Consider the following 18,126-nt stretch of genomic DNA (forward strand, 5'->3'; position numbering starts at 1 on the left):
ATATAAACCTGCCCATTTTAACAAATAAAAGAAAAATCCAGTCCATGTATATTTGGATACAAAGACACGTCCAAAAACACATGGAAGTTAAAAATCTGCTTAGAAAAAATATTGAATGAAGCAGTGAATTAAAGTGACTGGCAAAGCCTTTCACTGGATAAAACAGTGGTAACTCAATTGTGTTGAATGTTCTTAATTCATCTGGTAGTTTAAAATTTGATTATATTGCTTAGTACTCCCTGAAATCTCCTATACATGGGTAATTCCCAGCCAACAGATTTGTCGTTGAACCACTTTCTCCAAATGTGGCAAGCCACATATATTAGTCTTTTTCACCCATTATTTCTCATTTGTAATTTATTTGGAAGTGATTCAATTGATTAAATATTACATTTTAGGATATGGGTTAGTTTTCCTCCACATATGCTAGAATGGTGACTAAGTTCACAAGTGAACGTTTACCTTGTTTAAATATGTACTATAATACATCATCTTGATAAAAAGTAATGGCTCTCAGTTATGAGAAAGATTTACAAGTTAGCGAGTCTCAAATTAGTAACATCAAAAAATTCAAGAAACCAACCTGGGTAATACAGATGTCTATTTTATTAAAAAAGTTACAAACAGGTGGACTGCAGGGTCATCTTACAAAATGACAAGAATGAAATCTATTGGAAAAATTTTACTTTTACAAATCTTTATAGGTCATTGTTCAATGCTTGTACTTGTTATTTGAGATTTTTACCTTTCATTGATAGTTACAGTACATTAGATCCATTAACAGGTTACATTATTTTATTTGCAGAGCCCTACTGCAGTGATTTGAACAACTCCTAAACAGATGCCATAAAAGACAAGACATATATTGCATTTAATATTAATTTATTATCCTAATAAGCAACTTGACATGCAATCTATTCAGGAAGCTAAAATAACTTTTGGTCCCTTTTCTTAAAATGTGCTGGAGAAACCACCTTTAAATCACTTTCCCCTGATTCCTGTGATCCTAAGTGAATTCAAGTTAAATTTGCTGCTGAGGTCAATGCTGCGGGGGCGGGGGTGGGGGGGTGGGGCGCTATCCATAGGAAACAAACACTGTATATTAAAAAAAATCATCTGCAGAAAAATTTTAAATCATCATGAATTATTTGATTCCTTTAGAATTTCACACATCTAATAATGATGAACCATGATCACTTAACCTACTCTGAACTGTTTCGTTTTTAAGTTTGATATTAAAGTGCAAACTTAAAATTAGGTATTTACTTCAAGTGGTTTATAAATAAGGAACAATGTTTTAACGGCTTCCACCCTTACAATCTCACCATAAAATCCAAAATATCAGATGATCAAGGGTTCACTTTGAGGGAATCTGATCAGGAATCAAATGCAACACGATTTTAAAAAAGGAAATCAAAGTTTAATCAATTACATAATAATTAATGGTCATGCTGACCAATAAACCACATGAATGTAGATATCACTTTATTTGAACATCACACACAATATAAATTTAAAATTGCCACACCCTTCCATAAACCATCACTGCATATATTAGAGCTTTCCTTGACAAAGTTATTGAGCTATTATTATAGATCAAAAGTATAGTTTTGGTTTTGTTGTTTTGTTTTATTTAGAAGCATGTTCAAATGACTAAAGCTGGGCTCTTAGAGTTGAGAACTTTGGTGCAGGTGAGCTGCAGTTACTAACTTCTGCAAATTAAAAGCACACAACTAAAACCAAATAAAAACCCAACAAGAAAATACTGTCAAACTTACAAAATTTTAAAGTCATTGCTAGAAAAAGCGTTTGTTGTCAAGATGTTAAAACTGAACCAAAAGATTACTCTATGAGTTTCCTTTCTGTTTCTATACCTGTGTTACTGTTAAAATGTTCAAGTATTCAGACAAAATGTGCTGATTAGGTAAACAACATGGAAGGCAATGGCTATTAGAAGCACATTTGGAAAAAAATAAAAAGTTCCAAAAAACAAACAAAAAAGCCCAGAGACTTGGCGCTATCCTCTCCTGTTACACAGATTTTTGTCTCTACTACGAACATGCTTCTTGAGAAAAAACTAAAAAGCAATTGTGATAGTGCAAGAAAACTTTAACAAATATTGCTTTAAACTATTATCCAGAAAGACAAGTATTAAGAACTAGAAAGTGTATATGATTTTATTTGAATTCAATTTTACATGTGCAGGAGTCTACTAGATGTCAATTACAAGCCTGACAGGCAAAGCTGAGCGATCTCTGTTTAGGTATACAATTAATTTACCATGGATACAGTATCCCTTTTCAAAGGCATTGCTAAGTAGGTCATAACTAAATTTAGAACTTCACAGAAAGGAAAATGTTACTGCTGCAATTTGATGCTGTAAATGAGATTAACACATGTGAAAACCTAATGGAATCAAACGCTTAACTCTTCAGCTAAATGCTCTACCATCAATTTCAAATATCAGTTGGAACTTTCAGAACATGTTAATTCCAAAAACACATCACAAACCGTACTTGAGGAAAAGGGATATTCCATCCATAAGGGTAAAACATGATCTTTAGTTTCTTTTTACAACACTGCCACACGTAAACAAAGTCTCAAAGTATTAACCAACCATTTAAAGGAGAAAGATTTTACAAATAGAATGAAGCACTGGTGCGAGGTAATATACAGAAGTAACCATTTGTTTAAGGCTCAATTTTTTTCTCCATTATAACTTTCTTTTAAAAGGCATTGAGTAGGTAATACTGAGTTTGAGTAATAAATACAAGTTGAGAAACTGATTAAAGAAAATCAATTAAAATATTAAAAATTAATTCTTGCATATTAGCCATCAATAAGAACTTAGAAAGCTACAAAAGGACTGATTGATAAAGAAAAGATTTTAAACATATGGTAAACGTGCTAAGCATTCCTGTTTAAGGTCGATGGATCTTGAAGGCCAAAGACCTTATGCGCTGAATTAGATGTATGGCAACATGCTGTAATAGAGACAGGTTTACCAAGGCTCAGTTCTGCAACCCAGGTTGTAAAGTTCTCCAAAGCAGCATCTGTGCAAATTTCCTCTGAGTTTTATCTGCAATTAAGATTAAAATGTCATAAAAAATAGAAATATAGATTATAATTTCAAATGAGAATACTGACAACAGATCTAAACACACCCTGAACTGGCACCAGAATCACTATCTTCAGGTGGAATTTCACTGTGTTCCCCATCAGTTTGAATTAAAAGGTAATTTTATGTGGTCACAAAGAGTCACTGAAAATCAGAAACACTAATGCACTGAATATAACATACTGTGTGTATGTAACTACTCTGATTTGTTTTTAAATAATTATACTTTATAATTGTTTTATACTTGGTACAATACTGAAAATGTTCTTACCAGTTTCTAAGATTTCACAGTATAAAAGTGGCAGAATATTACTTGTACTTTGAATCTGATGTCTTCATATTTTTATTTTTATTTAATTTATTTTAAATAAATTTATTTTTATTGGTGTTCAATTTGTCAACATACAGAATAACACCCAGTGCTCATCCTGTCAAGTGCCCACCTCAGTGCCCGCCACCCAGTCACCCCCACCCCCTGCCCACCTCCCCTTCCACCACCCCTAGTTCGTTTCCCAGAGTTAGGAGTCTTCCATGTTCTGTCTCCCTTTCTGATATTTCCCACTTATTTTTTCTCCTTTCCCCTTTATTCCCTTTCACTATTTTTTATATTCCCCAAATGAATGAGACCATATAATGTTTGTCCTTCTCCGATTGACTTATTTCACTCAGCATAATACCCTCCTGTTCCATCCATGTTGAAGCAAATGGTGGATGGATAAAGAAGATGTGGTTTATGTATACAATGGAATATTACTCAGCCATTAGAAACGACAAATACCCACCATTTGCTTTGACGTGAATGGAAATGGAGGGTATTATGCTGAGTGAAAAAAAAATGATGTCTTCATATTTTTGATGGGAAATGGCATTAGAATTAAATGCATCTTAATTATGAGCAAACTTGGCAGTATACAAAACTTCTTCAAAATGTAGCATTTGGGGGAAATTTTTAAATATGAAAATGTAATCCAATCAGGTTCTAGCTACTGAGCATCCAGTAAGTACCCAGACCTGGGCTGGATGCTAAGTGATGGGCAGTAGCTCACGGATCCCATTCTGGTCTGTTTTCTTTTGGACATCTTCCCCACCAGATACCTCTCCTATGAGTGGGATTTCTCAGCCTCCACTCTCACAGTTGACAGACTTCTGCCCTTCTAATTAATACTAAGGAAAAAAAAAACTCTCATTCAGACACAAAGTCCTTTAACTGTGCTGGATCACTATAGCTTCTAGGGGAGTAGAATTACATTTTTTTTAATGTAAAAGATAAAAGTTGTTAAATGAAGCCAGAAACAGAGTAAAACAGCAACTATGAAAGAATGCCAAGTGAAACCAATTTAAGATCTAAAGGTTCTACCAATATTTATACATGCATAATTTTAACTTCATTTGACAGCTACACTTCTATTAGTGTCCAAAGAGCCTGAGAGAACTCTTTATTAGCAGCTATATCATAAAAATGATTACTTTTAAAGAACGTCTCTCTGCTCATTATTGAAATTCTGCCACCTAAAAATGTTAGGAAAAATAGAATTTGTCTGCCTCCTTAGAAATGATTATAAAACATTTTTTCCAATTAAAACGAAATCTTTTTTGCATAAAATTATTAACTAAGACACTGGTTATTTAAGCTCAAGCAAGTCCAGTTTCCTCATCATTAAAATAAAGATAAAAATTCTTTCCTCAAGGATTGTGGTAAATATCACATAAGGTAATTTGTGAAAGTACCTTCCAAAGTATGCAAACGTTGGATATTTCTTATTTTCATTTCTCAACTATGCTATAAATTCTAGAAGACCAGAATTATGTCTTTGATATCCAGACTGAGGTCCTTTATATTTTTTAGCCTCATTTGAATTTTTATACCCATTTGAACACAACAGTATTCAATATATGTGCAATTCAGTGTGAAGACTTCTCAGTAATTCAGATTAGACTTCTCTCAATTGATTTGAATTAGTAAGTTTGATGTAAATTTTAATCCACATTAAAAAATAGATTATAGAGTTTGGGATTTTCAAATATGCCTCTGTCTCTTAAATAGTGAAGACTTGTAATAGATGATGTTTTAGTTCAGGCATTCTCTGAAATCAAATTGAGGAAGCAGTAATTGTTTTGAGCCAAAATAAGCACTAAGAATACAAACCAGCTTATGAACCATAATCTACATTAAATAAAAGGTGACAGATGCATTATTTCTGACCCTCTAAAAATCTGGTTAACATTTGGTCCATCCACATTTCACAGGATGACAATCCTCCAGTGAAATCAAGAGACATAGATAAATCCTGGGTCTGACTCAACAATATTAATATGAGGCATACCATTAAGCAAAGTATTAATACCAGCTCTTTTTCAGAAGAGTAATAAATTTTGATTCTCTGCAGTAACAAATCCTGAAGCAAAAGCTCTCATTAAGCCAAAAGGACAGTCTCTCTCAAGATTAGAATTTCATAGAACGTAAAATATAAACGTTTTTGTTCCACACTGTGACAGCAACATTCTCGATGTACTGACAACTCTCATTTATTTAAAAAACATTCCAGAAGCTTTAAAGGCAGCTGGTCAAACTCCGACTTTTTAACTCCCAGGACAGCACATCCAGACAGACTGCAGAAGTATAACTTGCTGCTTTTCAGACAGAACACAAGTGATCCTTGTCCTCAACAATCAAGCTTCCAGTAAGACACCCGACAAATCTCAACTCTGGAAGCTTCTGCTCAAACTCTTGCTTAAGTGGTTTCACTTTTTCTCTATTTTGATTTTGTTAAGAGAGAGTAAGTGTACATACACCTCCCCCCTCCCCGACAACAGTCCAAACCTTCTACCCAGGAAATGATGAAATAGGGTCTCCCAAGTAGGGTCAATTGGTACCCGAGAGTACCAAACACAGAACTGAAAGAACAAAGATCATTATTTCTGTTAGCATGAAGAAAAGGGAGATTCTTGATTCCAGACTAGCACATCATTTCACGTGGCAAAAGAATGCCTGGGATATTAACAAAGGCTCCTGAAACGCTTAGCAGTTTATGAATGTCTTTTTAGCTTAGCTGGATCTATGATTTCTAAATACAATGGTATTTACTAGCATTCCTTTTAGCAAATATAAATGTGCAACCATAATCAATTTTAACTTTTTCTAGTTTTAGATATATAATATTCTGGAGATTTAACCAAAGGAATTTTTAAAAAAGATTTATTTATTTATTCATGAGAGACACGGAGAGAGAGAGAGGCAGAGACATAGGCAGAGGGAGAAGCAGGCTCCATGGAGGGAGCCCAATGTGGGACTTGATCCTGAGTCCCAGGCTCACGCCCTGAGCCAAAGGCAGACACTCAACCACTGAGCCACCCAGGCGTCCCCCAAAGGAATTTTTTTAAAAAATGAATTTCCCTTCACATTCTTTTACTTGGAATTTTTGTATCCAAGTTAAATACTGAAACTATGGCATCAAATCTTTGAATAAAAGTAGAACCAAAAAAAAAAAGTAGAGCCATGCTTTAAGGAGACTACATACCCCAAAAGTTTATGGCAAACCCCGGGTAGAAAATAAGGGATAAGCTGTTTTCTTCTGCCCTACACCTAAAATCTCCATAAACTTAAAATAATGAATTCTGAAATCTCAGGTAGTATGAGCATGTTCACTGATAATAAGCAGAGTATGAGCCCAATGATAGGATTCCAGCCACTAGCTTTGAATGAGATGAGGTAGGGTACTACGCCCCTCCACTCGAAATCGCTTTTTCTGAATCCGATGTTCCCAAAACTGTAGCTAATCAAAAGAATTTGGGAGTACGTTTTTGGTAGGGTAAGTTTTTCTAACAGCTGACAGGACCTAAATTTTTCTTAGTGATATTATCTTCTGGATTTTCGAATTCCACAGAGAAGTAATCCCACGAGGAGAATCTTTCCTGTAGTATGGCTAGAATACTTCCTCAGTGGCAACTCTCCAACTCTATGATGCAATTTTTGTTAATTCTACTGATGGTTCATTCTAAGCCAGAGAAGTAATGGAGTAAAACTGAATGGCTCATATGCATTTCATTCTGCAATAAAAGCCTAATCTCGAGGTTAAAAGGAAGCAATTAAAGAGGCAACAGATATACCAAGAGTCATTCTAATCACCACACACCTCCACACCTAGAGCAGGTCTAACTAGGCACCTATTCACTCTGAACAGTCCCAGAACATGAACCTTTTGGCAGGGGAGGATGGTGTCAGTGAAGGTCTGGGAAAATTAGGGTGGCAGAAAGGACCCTCTTATACCCCAGCTCCACTGCAGGTCTTTATACTACCCCCAAAGCATGCTGCCTGCTCCTTCCAGGGCTGTCATGCCACAGGCTCTATTTTGGCTCACACCATGTGAACTGGATGACAAATGAGCATTTAAAAGAAGCTATTTTCCCTACTCAAGGTGATATGCAAAATAGGGCAGAAAAAAAAGTATGTAACTTCTGCAACAGAATTCCACCCCAGTGTTTCACTAATAGGATTAATATTTAACTTTGGACATGAATATGCCAGCATTTTAAAGTACACAATGTGATTTAATTTTCATGATTTTCCCTCTTCCGTTTGCTAAATCCTCAGCACATCATATCTAATTAAAAGCCGGGAGACAAAAGATTAAGAACAATTCTGATACCACGGATTTATTTTAAAAACCCCGAAAATGCTAATCAATTCCACTGTGTTTAGAAATGGTAAGGCCAGCTAGACTAAAATGACATTCATAGATGGTTCAGCCTTTCAGGAGCCTTTGTTAACATCCCAGGCATTCTGCTGCCACGTGAAATGATGTGCTGGTCTTGAATCAAGAATCTCGCTTTTTCTTCAGGCTGACATATATAATGAACTGAGGCTGACATAAATAATGATCTTTGTTCTTTCAATTTGATTGCTGGTGTTTGGTACTCTTATGCACCATTTACTCTCATTGGGAGAACCCATTCCATAATACACGAAAAAAAAAAAATAGGATAAAATCCTGCAGGAGACCTTCAAACCGTAGTGAAGAACACCTTTTTTTATTCTGGCTTTCTTTTTTTTTTTTTTAAATAACTTTCATCAATACTGGACTGAGATACAGAAATCCTTGAGAGATAATCTCTTTAAAAATTCTATTTGCCAAAAGGGTATTTATCAAATGGTCACGTTTGAAGGATAACTTTACTGCAATTCCCATCTTCCTTTCAGGGAACCAACAGACTACTAATTAAGGCATATTATTTTTTGGCATTCCCTCTCTTTGGAAATCATCTTTACCCCTCCCCCACCCATTCAAATCCTACCCATTCTCAAGTGTTACCATTCCCCAATTCCTCTAAATCAGTAGTGCTTAGCCAGGGGTGATTTTGCCCCCTAGGAGCCATTAGGCAAAGTCTGGAGATATTCTTGTTTGTCACAACTAGGGGGTGGGGAGAATGCTGCCAGCATCTATCTAGTAAGTAGGGTCCAAGGACACTGCTAAACATCCTACAACACACAGGGCAGTCCCCATAACAAAGAGCCCAGAGTATTGAGAAATCTGCTCTAACTGGATGGTAGTCTCTCCTTTCCCTGAATGCCCACAGCGCTGTGATTTACTTCTTTTGTAGTATTATGAGATGGTTAACAAAACACCCATCATTCTCAACAACAGTGTACCAAAAGAGCCAATTGTCAATTATTTACACCAATATACAGAGGACTATGATGTAGTTAATAAAAGCAAACCAGGCCTGCAGAGCTGACCTGAGTTTCTATTATACTGCTGCTTCACAGTAAAGTCTTTCAAGGCCCTTGATGGCAGGCTCCTCGGGTCAGTAAGGAAACCTCCCCACGAAAACAGCATGTAAAGAATCTGGGCTTCAAAACTCACACTAAGACTACAGCCAGTGGGAGGGTGAAAGGTAGGGAAACAATCTGGGGAGCCATGCAGATAAACAGGTGTTGGGCAAGAGACCGGTGACCCACATTGAAGCGTGGTAAGAAATGTGAGCGATTATTAGAAGCAATTCTTAGAGTATTTAAATTTCTCCTTTTAATTAAGAGAAACCAACTTACAACAATCCCAACTGTTCTTCTGACTTATCTGAATGTTATGATTTCTCACTTGGACAAAGGTACTCTGCTATTAAGGACAAATATTTCTCAAATCACCTTTACTCGTCAGAGTTTGATCTTCAGTCTAGATCTGGGACCGACAGACCTTGGATCTCCGTGACTCAAGCTACAGGATTCAGAATCCATCACCTATTTTTTTTTAGATAAATAGTAAGCAAGCACAGGCACAAACTTTACAGGCCTCAGGTTACAGATTCCCATACGCATCAATTCCATCTTATGGGATGTCGGAAAAGAAAAAGTATAGTGTGCTTTGTTCTAAAAGATCTCCGTCAGGAAATTTCCTTTAATATTTTCAGACATTTGGCTGCTTATTTTAGTCCAATGCTCACACCTTCAGTATGTATTCTGCTTACAACAATGAAAACCAAACAAAAGCCTACACAGGCAACTTGATCTATTATCATAAAAAAATGAGCAGTTGTTGGCATTAATATTTTCTGATTTTTAGTATGTTAACAAAAAACATAGTTGGCTTGAGATATAAAGCAATTCTATTTAATCATTCCCACGGTTAACCAAATGGATTAAAAGTAATTTAGATCACATAAGCTATAAAATGAAATAAACCTAGAGAGAACTCAGAGTAAGAGACTTAAAAATCACTTTAGAAACTATCCATCTGCTAATCTGAATTTTATTCAGCTTACTTCCTGTAGCTGTCTACATTAGTGATGGAAAGAAAACTGGGAACATTTTGGGGGAGCTGGTTATTTATAAAGATGACAACACTAAAACTATAGATTTCTGTCATTTGCCCAGTTAAGTGTCAGATAAGGAAAGAGAGTGCAATGGTAAAGATGCAATCACCACATACAGCTTGTTCAAACTTGAAGTTGGCTTGCGATCTAAGAGATTATGGAAACATGAACACAGGACAGGATCACCTACATATGCCCGTTCCTGCTTCAAAAAACTATACTGCAAGAGTGATGCTGTCAAATGAACAGATGCTGGAGTGTGATCTGAACAGTGATGCCATAACAGATGTAGCCAGGTACTAAAAAATAAATGTGTTCTCATCATATTCCAGTATGCTAAATAGCTGACGTGTGAAAGCATTTTGAATAAAGCACTGTTGTCATCCTTCATTTTCAAAGGTGACAGTACCTGACAGTATCTGTCTGAAAAGATAAATTAGGGATGGTTACTCTTTTCTTCAGGGAGCACATATAAAGCCAGACCTTTGATTAGGAATCATCACTGCAATCTGAAATGCCTATTGCCATTTGCAACACTGCCTCCTAGACTTGAGGTCAGTCTTGGCTCAAAACAATCAATTCCAGTCCTGAGATTGTCAGGCTAGTCTGCCATTTGCTGTGGTTTCACAGTCATCCAGGATATTGGTTGTTTTATCTTGTTATGTAAGGGTTACTATCTAAGTGAGACTATATGTCCAATTATAATCTAGATTAAAAGATCATGGTATGAATAAAAGAATCCCATTTAAAATGCTCAGTAAGTCTTATGTAACCTTGCTTTTTTAAAAACTCATTCATCTGAAAAAACTTTTATGAAGTTATCATTCAATTCAATGAAAGGTGTGAAGGTCTTGTTAATGTTCTTAATAACCCCATTATTTATTAAACTGAATAAAACGTTGCCTGGGCTTGGGTGTGTCTCTTCTAACACAACACAGATGATTTTACCAGATTCTCATTTGGACCATATATTCATAATTAAGTCAAGGTACGCTGTGGCACTACAATTTGTTATTATCAGAGGTCACTTAAATCCCTTAAGTGCAAGGTACAGATGAACTTGATTAAATAATCATCCTCTTAAATCAAGCACTTGGTGATTAGTAAATTGATGATTTCAATTATAGCAGCTCTCCAGCCTGGGACAGAAAAGTGCGGAAAACATAAAACCAATCATCTTCTGAAATTATTATTGGATGCAAAATCACTAGAACAGGGAAAAGGTGTATTATCCTTTAACTTACCCCACCCAAAGGAATGTTACCAATGAAGCAGAAAGAGAACAGTTAATTCACTTTTAAAAAATATATCTTAGTGATAGGAATACAGGCAATCTCTTACCTTCATTTTGCTTATCTCTATCTTTATTTTCTTCATTGCATGGTGACTATTTTGTGCTAAGGGAAATGTTATTTTAAAAACAAATAAGGAAATTGAAGGTAGCACAATGTGTATTAATATTAACCAGCTTTTTGTCATATTCGATCAAAATCAAAACACTCTTGGACTCATAAGGTTCCATTGACAACTAACCTGCTCGGTATGGCCATGATTGAGGTTTCTTTTTTTTTTTTACTGGACAACGCAAGTTGTACAACACTGATCTTGCTTCTCGGGTAGGGATGAATAGTTCATTTGCCTGACGATCTCAGCAAAAAGTTCATCCACCATTGATTTACTTTTTGCCGATGTTTCCATGAAGGGGCAGCCCCATTCTTGAGCCAGAGCTCTGCCTTCTGAAGACATAACCTCTCTTTCTGGTTCCAGATCCACTTTATTTCCCACTAGGATCAGTGGGACTTTTTCATATCTCTTCACTCTGACAATCTGATCTCTCATGGGCTTGATATCCTATTCAAACAATCACAAAGAGAAAATAAAATTAAGCTGTCTGTATGACCATAACAGAAGTATTACAATATCACAAGAAGTCATCCCTTGGGGATTATAGAAAGCTGACTCCAAAATAAAACCATATACCCAAATGGAGAAAATAAACATTTTTCTCCGCTGAAGTAGGAGCTTGATAATTTCCACAGATCCCACCTGCTGGGTTTCTGTCAAGAATATAAAATGTAGGCTGCACACACCAACCTTAGGACTCATACTTCTTTCCCCTAGTCTGTCCTGATTTTAAAAGTTCCCAAATATGAATTCATTTGTACATAAGGATGTTTAGCTATTGCCTTAAACCTGCCAGCCTGTCAGCACTCCTGAAAACACCTGTTATCCTGCCACAGGCTTGTGGCATCTAGGCATTCCTAGCCATTTAGCAAGAGTGCCTGAGAGAAAGTGTTTCAGGTGGCAACAAAAACACCGGGTCATGCCTAGAAGGCCAGTTCAAAACAGATTTATACACTTAAACATTTCATTTTAAATGTAATGGTAGGCCTTCATCCCAGTAAAATCAAACACCTTAAAATACACTAGAAACCAATCTAACGGTGAGCAGCTCCTGGGAGGGACAAATGCACCTAGGAGGAGTCTGGGCAGGGAGAAAGTCATACTTCTTTTTGCCTAGTTAGTTTCTAACTTAACTAAGTGCCTGTTAGTTTCTAACAGGTTTTACAACTTGAATTTTCTCCCCAAGTGTATTATTTTTTCTAATTACAATTGATAATAAAAAGCCTTGCTGATTCTCAGGTAGCATCAACTTTAGTGGCGGGGGGTGGGGTGGGAAGTATTGATTTAAGGCAGTTTTATAGATTTAATACTAACGTCACAATATTTTTAATTTTCCATGACTTAAAAGGTTTGACTAAAATATCAAACGTGTTTAATTTGAATAGTTAACAGTAAATGGAATATTCACTTGTGGGAAGGAGGAAAAGCAGAGGACTGTGAATATGTATGAAAACACTATTTGATGTTCGCAACGATTTTGTTTGCTCATGTTATCAATTTGGTCTTCTAGGTTAAGCTTTTTTCCCGTGTCCTTACTGAAACACAAGTTCAAATGAGAAACCAAATTTATGATAGTCAGGCTTGATAGAGTTTGTCTCTGTTGAAATAATGGCAGTTTTTCACTTCATATTTATGCCTAAAACAACAGCATATATAATGGAAATCATATGAAAAATCCTTCAAAAGACTTGTAGCCTCAAGAGAGCCAGCTAATAGAATAACAAATCTCTTGAGGATCCTTTAGAAAGAAAATGCCTGTCAAATAGCACCTTTGATACTTTGGTACTTTCTGGGGGGGAAATGCTGTTATGATACTACTATTGCTTTGGAATTCAAGCCCACACAAAGTGTATACTTTGTTTTGGTCACTATACTCATTATTTCTTTAAAAGAAAAAAAAATCGTGAAGTAGCTATATGTGGTTACTGGAAAACTTCAGTAGAGTACTGTAATTTAAATACAAAGTGGAATTAGCACATTGTATTTGGTAAAGCACTTAACGTCTTTTAAGCAACATTAAGCTCATACCTTTAAATGCAGAAAAACTATCCATTTCCTAAATCAATGGAGGTCAATACAATGGGTCAATATGAGGTCATTTATTTTCAAGGAATAAATAGCAACATTTACTGCATCTCTTAAAATAATGTTAAACCTTCGGTCTGCCTCCCAGTGAAGGACAGGACAGGTTTTTCAGAAGAAATTGGACCACCTCCAGCTTGGCCACCCAGCCAGGGTTAGAAATTTGCACTTGTCTGGTGTTCTCTGATCCACATATTTTGTTTAAATATAGGTAGTGTTATCAGAAACAACTTGGATCAACTGCAGAAGAGGAGAGTCACAGTAGCTTTCTGTAGGCTATTAATTCTAGGTAATAATCTTTTCAGTTAGTAACTTTCCTTCACACACCCCAAGGTGAGTAAAATGCCTAGAAGGCAGGCCTTGAGTTCTTCATCTTGTAACGCTAAGATTTATGAATCTGGACGAGAGAACAGAGGAAGAAGTGGGGAAAGCAGACCCAGAGGAGTTACAGATACCGGGCTCCAAATAATTTTGTCTCCAAAGTTTTCTATTTACCTGAGGTTATCTGTTAAATGTTGTTCTGGTTAAGTACCTTGATCAATAGTCGTTGAATCGAACAAGCAACTTCAGAAGGTTCTATTCCAGGCTAAACATACACAGGCTGCCCTATTTCTTTCTCACTTTGACGCAAAAATAACTTTGAAATATTTGTTGACGGTTGTTACTGCAGACTCTCTATAGAAAAAACCCGATACTTTTCCCTGCCAGAAGTAACCTCAAAAAATGCGCCATGTCTAACTTTCAGAAGCAAAACATAGTCATTAACACACAGTTCAAGCTCACCAGAAGTAAATGTGGGATCACCACACCCCCTTCTAACAAATTACAAGACTCGGTTTGGTTACCTGGAAAGACTGTTGATTAACCAGGCTATAAACCAGGATGAAACCTTGGCCGTTTTTGATGTAGAGATCTCTCATGGAGGCAAACTGCTCAGTTCCTGCGGTGTCCAGAATTTCCAGCACGGAGGGGGAAGAGTCCACTTCGATCTCTTTGCGGTAGAAATCTTCAATGGTGGGGTCATATTTCTCAATGAAAGTCCCGGTGACAAACTGCACAGTAAGGGCAGATTTGCCAACCCCTCCGCTCCCTAACACCACTACCTTGTATTCCCTCATGAGTCTCACCTTCAGCAACTTCTACCAGAGGGAGGGAAAAGAACACCCCGCTAGCCACGGCGGCTCGGGGAGGCGGAAGGTGGGCGGAAATCTGCGAACTGGGGAGGAGAGTGCGGAGCGGCCGAGAGCCCAACGGGGGAAGAAGAGGAAGTTAAAGGAGGGGGAGGGGAAAGAGCCAAGTGTCGGGTGGGTGGGGATGGGATGGTGATGCCCTTCCTATAGGAACCGAAGCCCAGGCAGGGGGCGTGGGGAGGAGGGCAAGCACCGAGAGGCGGGGTGGGGAGACGTGCCGCGCCCCTGAGGGAAGCGGTGGGGGCCGCGCAACGGGGGCCCCCGCGGCCAGGGTTGGCCCGGCACCCCTCCCCCCGCCCTTCACACAAAGGGGCCCAGGGACCCCGCTTCCTGCTCGCGCCGCCGAGCCGGCCCAGGCCTGTGGGCTCGGCTCCAGTCACTGCCGCCCGGGCGGGTCTCTGGGCCGCGGCTCCCGCGGGCGTCGTCCGGCCTGTGGGGAGGGGGGTGAGGGGGCGCGTTACCGCCGGGGCCCCGACCGCCGCCCGCCATCCTCGCTCCGCAACCCCCTCCTCCCCGCCAGCTCCTGCCCGGACCCGGACCCGGCTGCCTCCGCCAGCGCCGCCGCTTACCCCGCCGTCCGCACCCGCCCGGCCGCCCGGGAGGCTCCGTCACGCCAAGGCCATGGCCAGCGGCCGGCTCCTCGGTCTCACCGCCGCCCCAGCGCCGCTGCTCGCGGAGGGGAAAGGGGCGGGGGCCGTCCGGCGGCGGCGGCGGCCACTCTGGGCGAAGCCACCTCTTTTTTTTTCCTCACCCCCCCACCCCCCCCCCCAGCACACACCCGGAAGGGTTTCCCTGACACACTGGCTGAGGTGCCCCAGTTCCCCGAGACTGGCCGGGATCACTTCCGGTGGGGAAAGTCCCACCTCTCCGGGGCGAGCCGGGTGGCTCTGGGGCCGCGCCCTGCCGAGTGAGGCGGCAGGGGACGGTCTCGGTTCGGGGCCGCGGCCTTGCCAAAGGGCCTCTCAGAGAACCTCCGGCGGCCTTCCCTTTCCCGCCCGCAACCCCGGCTGCTGACAGTCGCATCCCAAAGGCACCAAACCCCTTGGCGTCTCCGCGGCTCGCAGCCGGAGGACTCGCGCCGCCGGCTGGCGAGTGCTGGACGGCGGGTTACCATCCGGCCCCCAGGAGAGCGCCCAACATCCCGGCTCGAGAAGGCGCAAGGAAAATAAAGCAGCCAAGAAAGTTCTTTCTCCTTGCTCGTGTTTCGAACACTTGATGTCTCTCTAGAAACGCATGCGAACTACAGTACTTTTATCATCTGGCAAATCGGCTTGACTCCACCAGCAAATGCCAAAGTCACTCCTTCCCTTCTTATCACAAGGCTCAAAAACAACAGGAATAGAAACACTTTATCTGACCCTAACTCAGCTTTGCCATATTTGATTCTAACCACTACACGGCGGGAAAGGTAAGCAATACTCAGGGGAGAGTTGATTGGAAATTGTTTAGGCCTACGAGACTAATTGCTTTTAATCTTTCATTATCTGCCCGCACAGCAGTGCCCGCAGCTGGCTCTTCCCCGATAAAGTTTGTTTCAATGGTCATCCTTCATAGTCCTTGAAATGCAAAAGGAAAGGACTGGTGTTAAACACTAAGTTTCTATTTTTAGATAAATTCATTACTTCTTACATATCTTTCCCGCTGCTAACTTTCTATTTGTAAACTTTGTGTCAGATCCATAGAGCCCCAAGGCTCGATTATATTTTAGGCATGTCACTCCCTTTTTGATTCAAGCATGCACCCAGGAACCTGAGAGACTGCTCGTCTTAAATTGATTCCAAATTCCCTTACTTGCAAACCCTCACAGCCAGGCTGGATGAAAACAGATTTATTACCAAACCCAAACTGGTAGATATTAGAAAACAGACAAATCCCGGTAGTTCGAAGTCCCACTGTGTCTTTCCCTGAGCACTCCCCAATGTCACTTACAGTGTCCAGAGGACTGTTTAGTTCAATTTCTCCTCCGCTCGGGGCTGCTGCAATCTGTCCAGCGGAGTCCCCAGCTCTGGCTCCAGCTGGCCTGAGTCCCGCCTGATATCTGAGGCACTGCCCTCTGCTGGAAGAGGTTGGTCTATGAGTTTTGAGTCTCCCCATAGGTCACTGCTCCTTCCACACGTGCTGTTTCCTGATTTGGAGCGCTGCTGCCCATCTCCCTGTCTAGCTGTCTCCAGACTGTCTGGTGGGATCTACACCCTGCACCAACCCTGCTTGAACCTGAGTCTGGAAATCCTCTTCTGATCCAGCAATCACTGTTGAGAAATAGTACCCAACCTCTGCCTTATTACTAAACTGTCACAACAGGGAGCTCCTCTTTTTGAGGTTGTCCCAACTGTTGGCAAGTCTCATATCTCTGATTGTGTTGGCCAAACTGTTTTGGACACAGTTCTTTGTTTCTCCACACAGTGAAACGTGCTCCTCCCCTCAGTACACAGTCCTACAGGGTCACTCTTATCAGCTACACAGTTGACATATGTCACACTCAATCTGAAGCTCCCTCTAAACTTTCTTGGGAACGGGCTTCATTCCAGCAGCAGTTAGGAAAGCAAACAATTGGAAGTACCTTAAAATGCCCTTCAGTAGACAATTCTAAAATAATTGTGTGTGTACATTTGCAAAATGGATACTATCCAGCTATTTATTTTAAAAAAGAAAGATCTGTAAGTGCTGATATGAAAAGATGGTCAGGACATGTGATAAAGTTGAAAGAAAGCAAGATACTGAACAAATACATAGTTGCTTCCATCAAGGTAAAATATGTGGGAAAGTGTGCAATATATAGTTGCGTGTCCATTAACACCTGAAACAAGTCATGAAGTATCCATGAGAGGTATTATCAAAGGATTTTCATTTCACAACTTTTTCATTTTTCAACAATGATCAGGTCTTATTGGGGGGAAGAGGGAATAAATACCATTTCATGATATTTTTAAAGGAGAAAGAAGAAATTTGTTGATCATCACTTCCTCAAAAAACAATATCCTGACTGGGGATCAGCGGACAAGTCTGCCCAATTTAAACTCCCTTCTGCTGCCTGTTCTATCCTCCCCAAACATCTCTATACTTAGAAAAGTATTTTCACATACATTATCTCATTAGACTCCAGTTGTTCGCAAGTTTACTTTTATTAGCCAATGAGAGTTAAAAACCCAATTACAAGAGCACAGCCAGGCAGTTCAGTGCCAAGGTCTCTGAACCAAGGAAGGCATTTATGCGGCCGCTTGCCTACCTCCTTAGCTGTGGCACCACAAGCAAGTGATTTCACCAGTCCAAGGCTCTAGCTTCTCATCTGTAAAATGAAACTAACCATTTCATGTGAAAATACAATAAAGTAGTATATGTAAGATGCTTAGTTCAGTTCCTTGCTCATGACCAATCCTCAATAAATGCTGTCTCTTTGGTTTTTATTTAAAAGACTTGGTAAAGTGTTATATAAAAAATTATCAGTGGACATAGAAAAACAAAACTTTAAAAGACCAAATATCTCTCAATGGCACAAAAATAATAACCGAGTTACTCTTTCCAAAG

The 18,126-nt window shown here is 39.5% G+C and overlaps 1 protein-coding gene and 1 long non-coding RNA gene across 2 annotated transcripts in view; one reads left to right on the plus strand and one right to left on the minus strand.

Annotated features, from left to right (window-relative positions):
• Positions 1 to 588: 588 nt before the first annotated feature.
• On the minus strand, positions 589 to 16,666 carry RAP2C (RAP2C, member of RAS oncogene family). Its single transcript, XM_025983167.2, has 4 exons — positions 16,531 to 16,666; positions 14,257 to 15,031; positions 11,459 to 11,776; positions 589 to 3,079 (listed from the first exon to the last, which is right to left on the minus strand). Exons 2-3 carry the CDS (start codon positions 14,527 to 14,529, stop codon positions 11,498 to 11,500), a joined length of 552 nt encoding a protein of 183 aa, XP_025838952.1. The 5' UTR covers positions 14,530 to 15,031; positions 16,531 to 16,666; the 3' UTR covers positions 589 to 3,079; positions 11,459 to 11,497.
• Positions 15,442 to 18,126, plus strand: part of LOC140596228 (uncharacterized) — a 77,083-nt gene continuing 74,398 nt past the window's right edge. The window contains exon 1 of the long non-coding RNA XR_011998264.1: positions 15,442 to 16,009. This is a non-coding gene — a long non-coding RNA (uncharacterized lncRNA). The remainder of the gene's footprint in view (positions 16,010 to 18,126) is intronic.

Source organism: Vulpes vulpes, chromosome X (genome assembly GCF_048418805.1).
Source record: "Vulpes vulpes isolate BD-2025 chromosome X, VulVul3, whole genome shotgun sequence".
Classification (NCBI taxonomy): Eukaryota; Metazoa; Chordata; class Mammalia; order Carnivora; family Canidae; genus Vulpes; species Vulpes vulpes.

Bases quoted from the DNA above. Each gene is read 5' to 3' on its own strand.
- RAP2C (XM_025983167.2), bottom strand. From the start codon at position 14,529: ATGAGGGAATACAAGGTAGTGGTGTTAGGGAGCGGAGGGGTTGGCAAA. The intron at 11,777-14,256 runs GTAACCAAACCG...TTGTTTGAATAG, and splicing joins TTAATCAACAGTCTTTCCAG to GATATCAAGCCCATGAGAGA.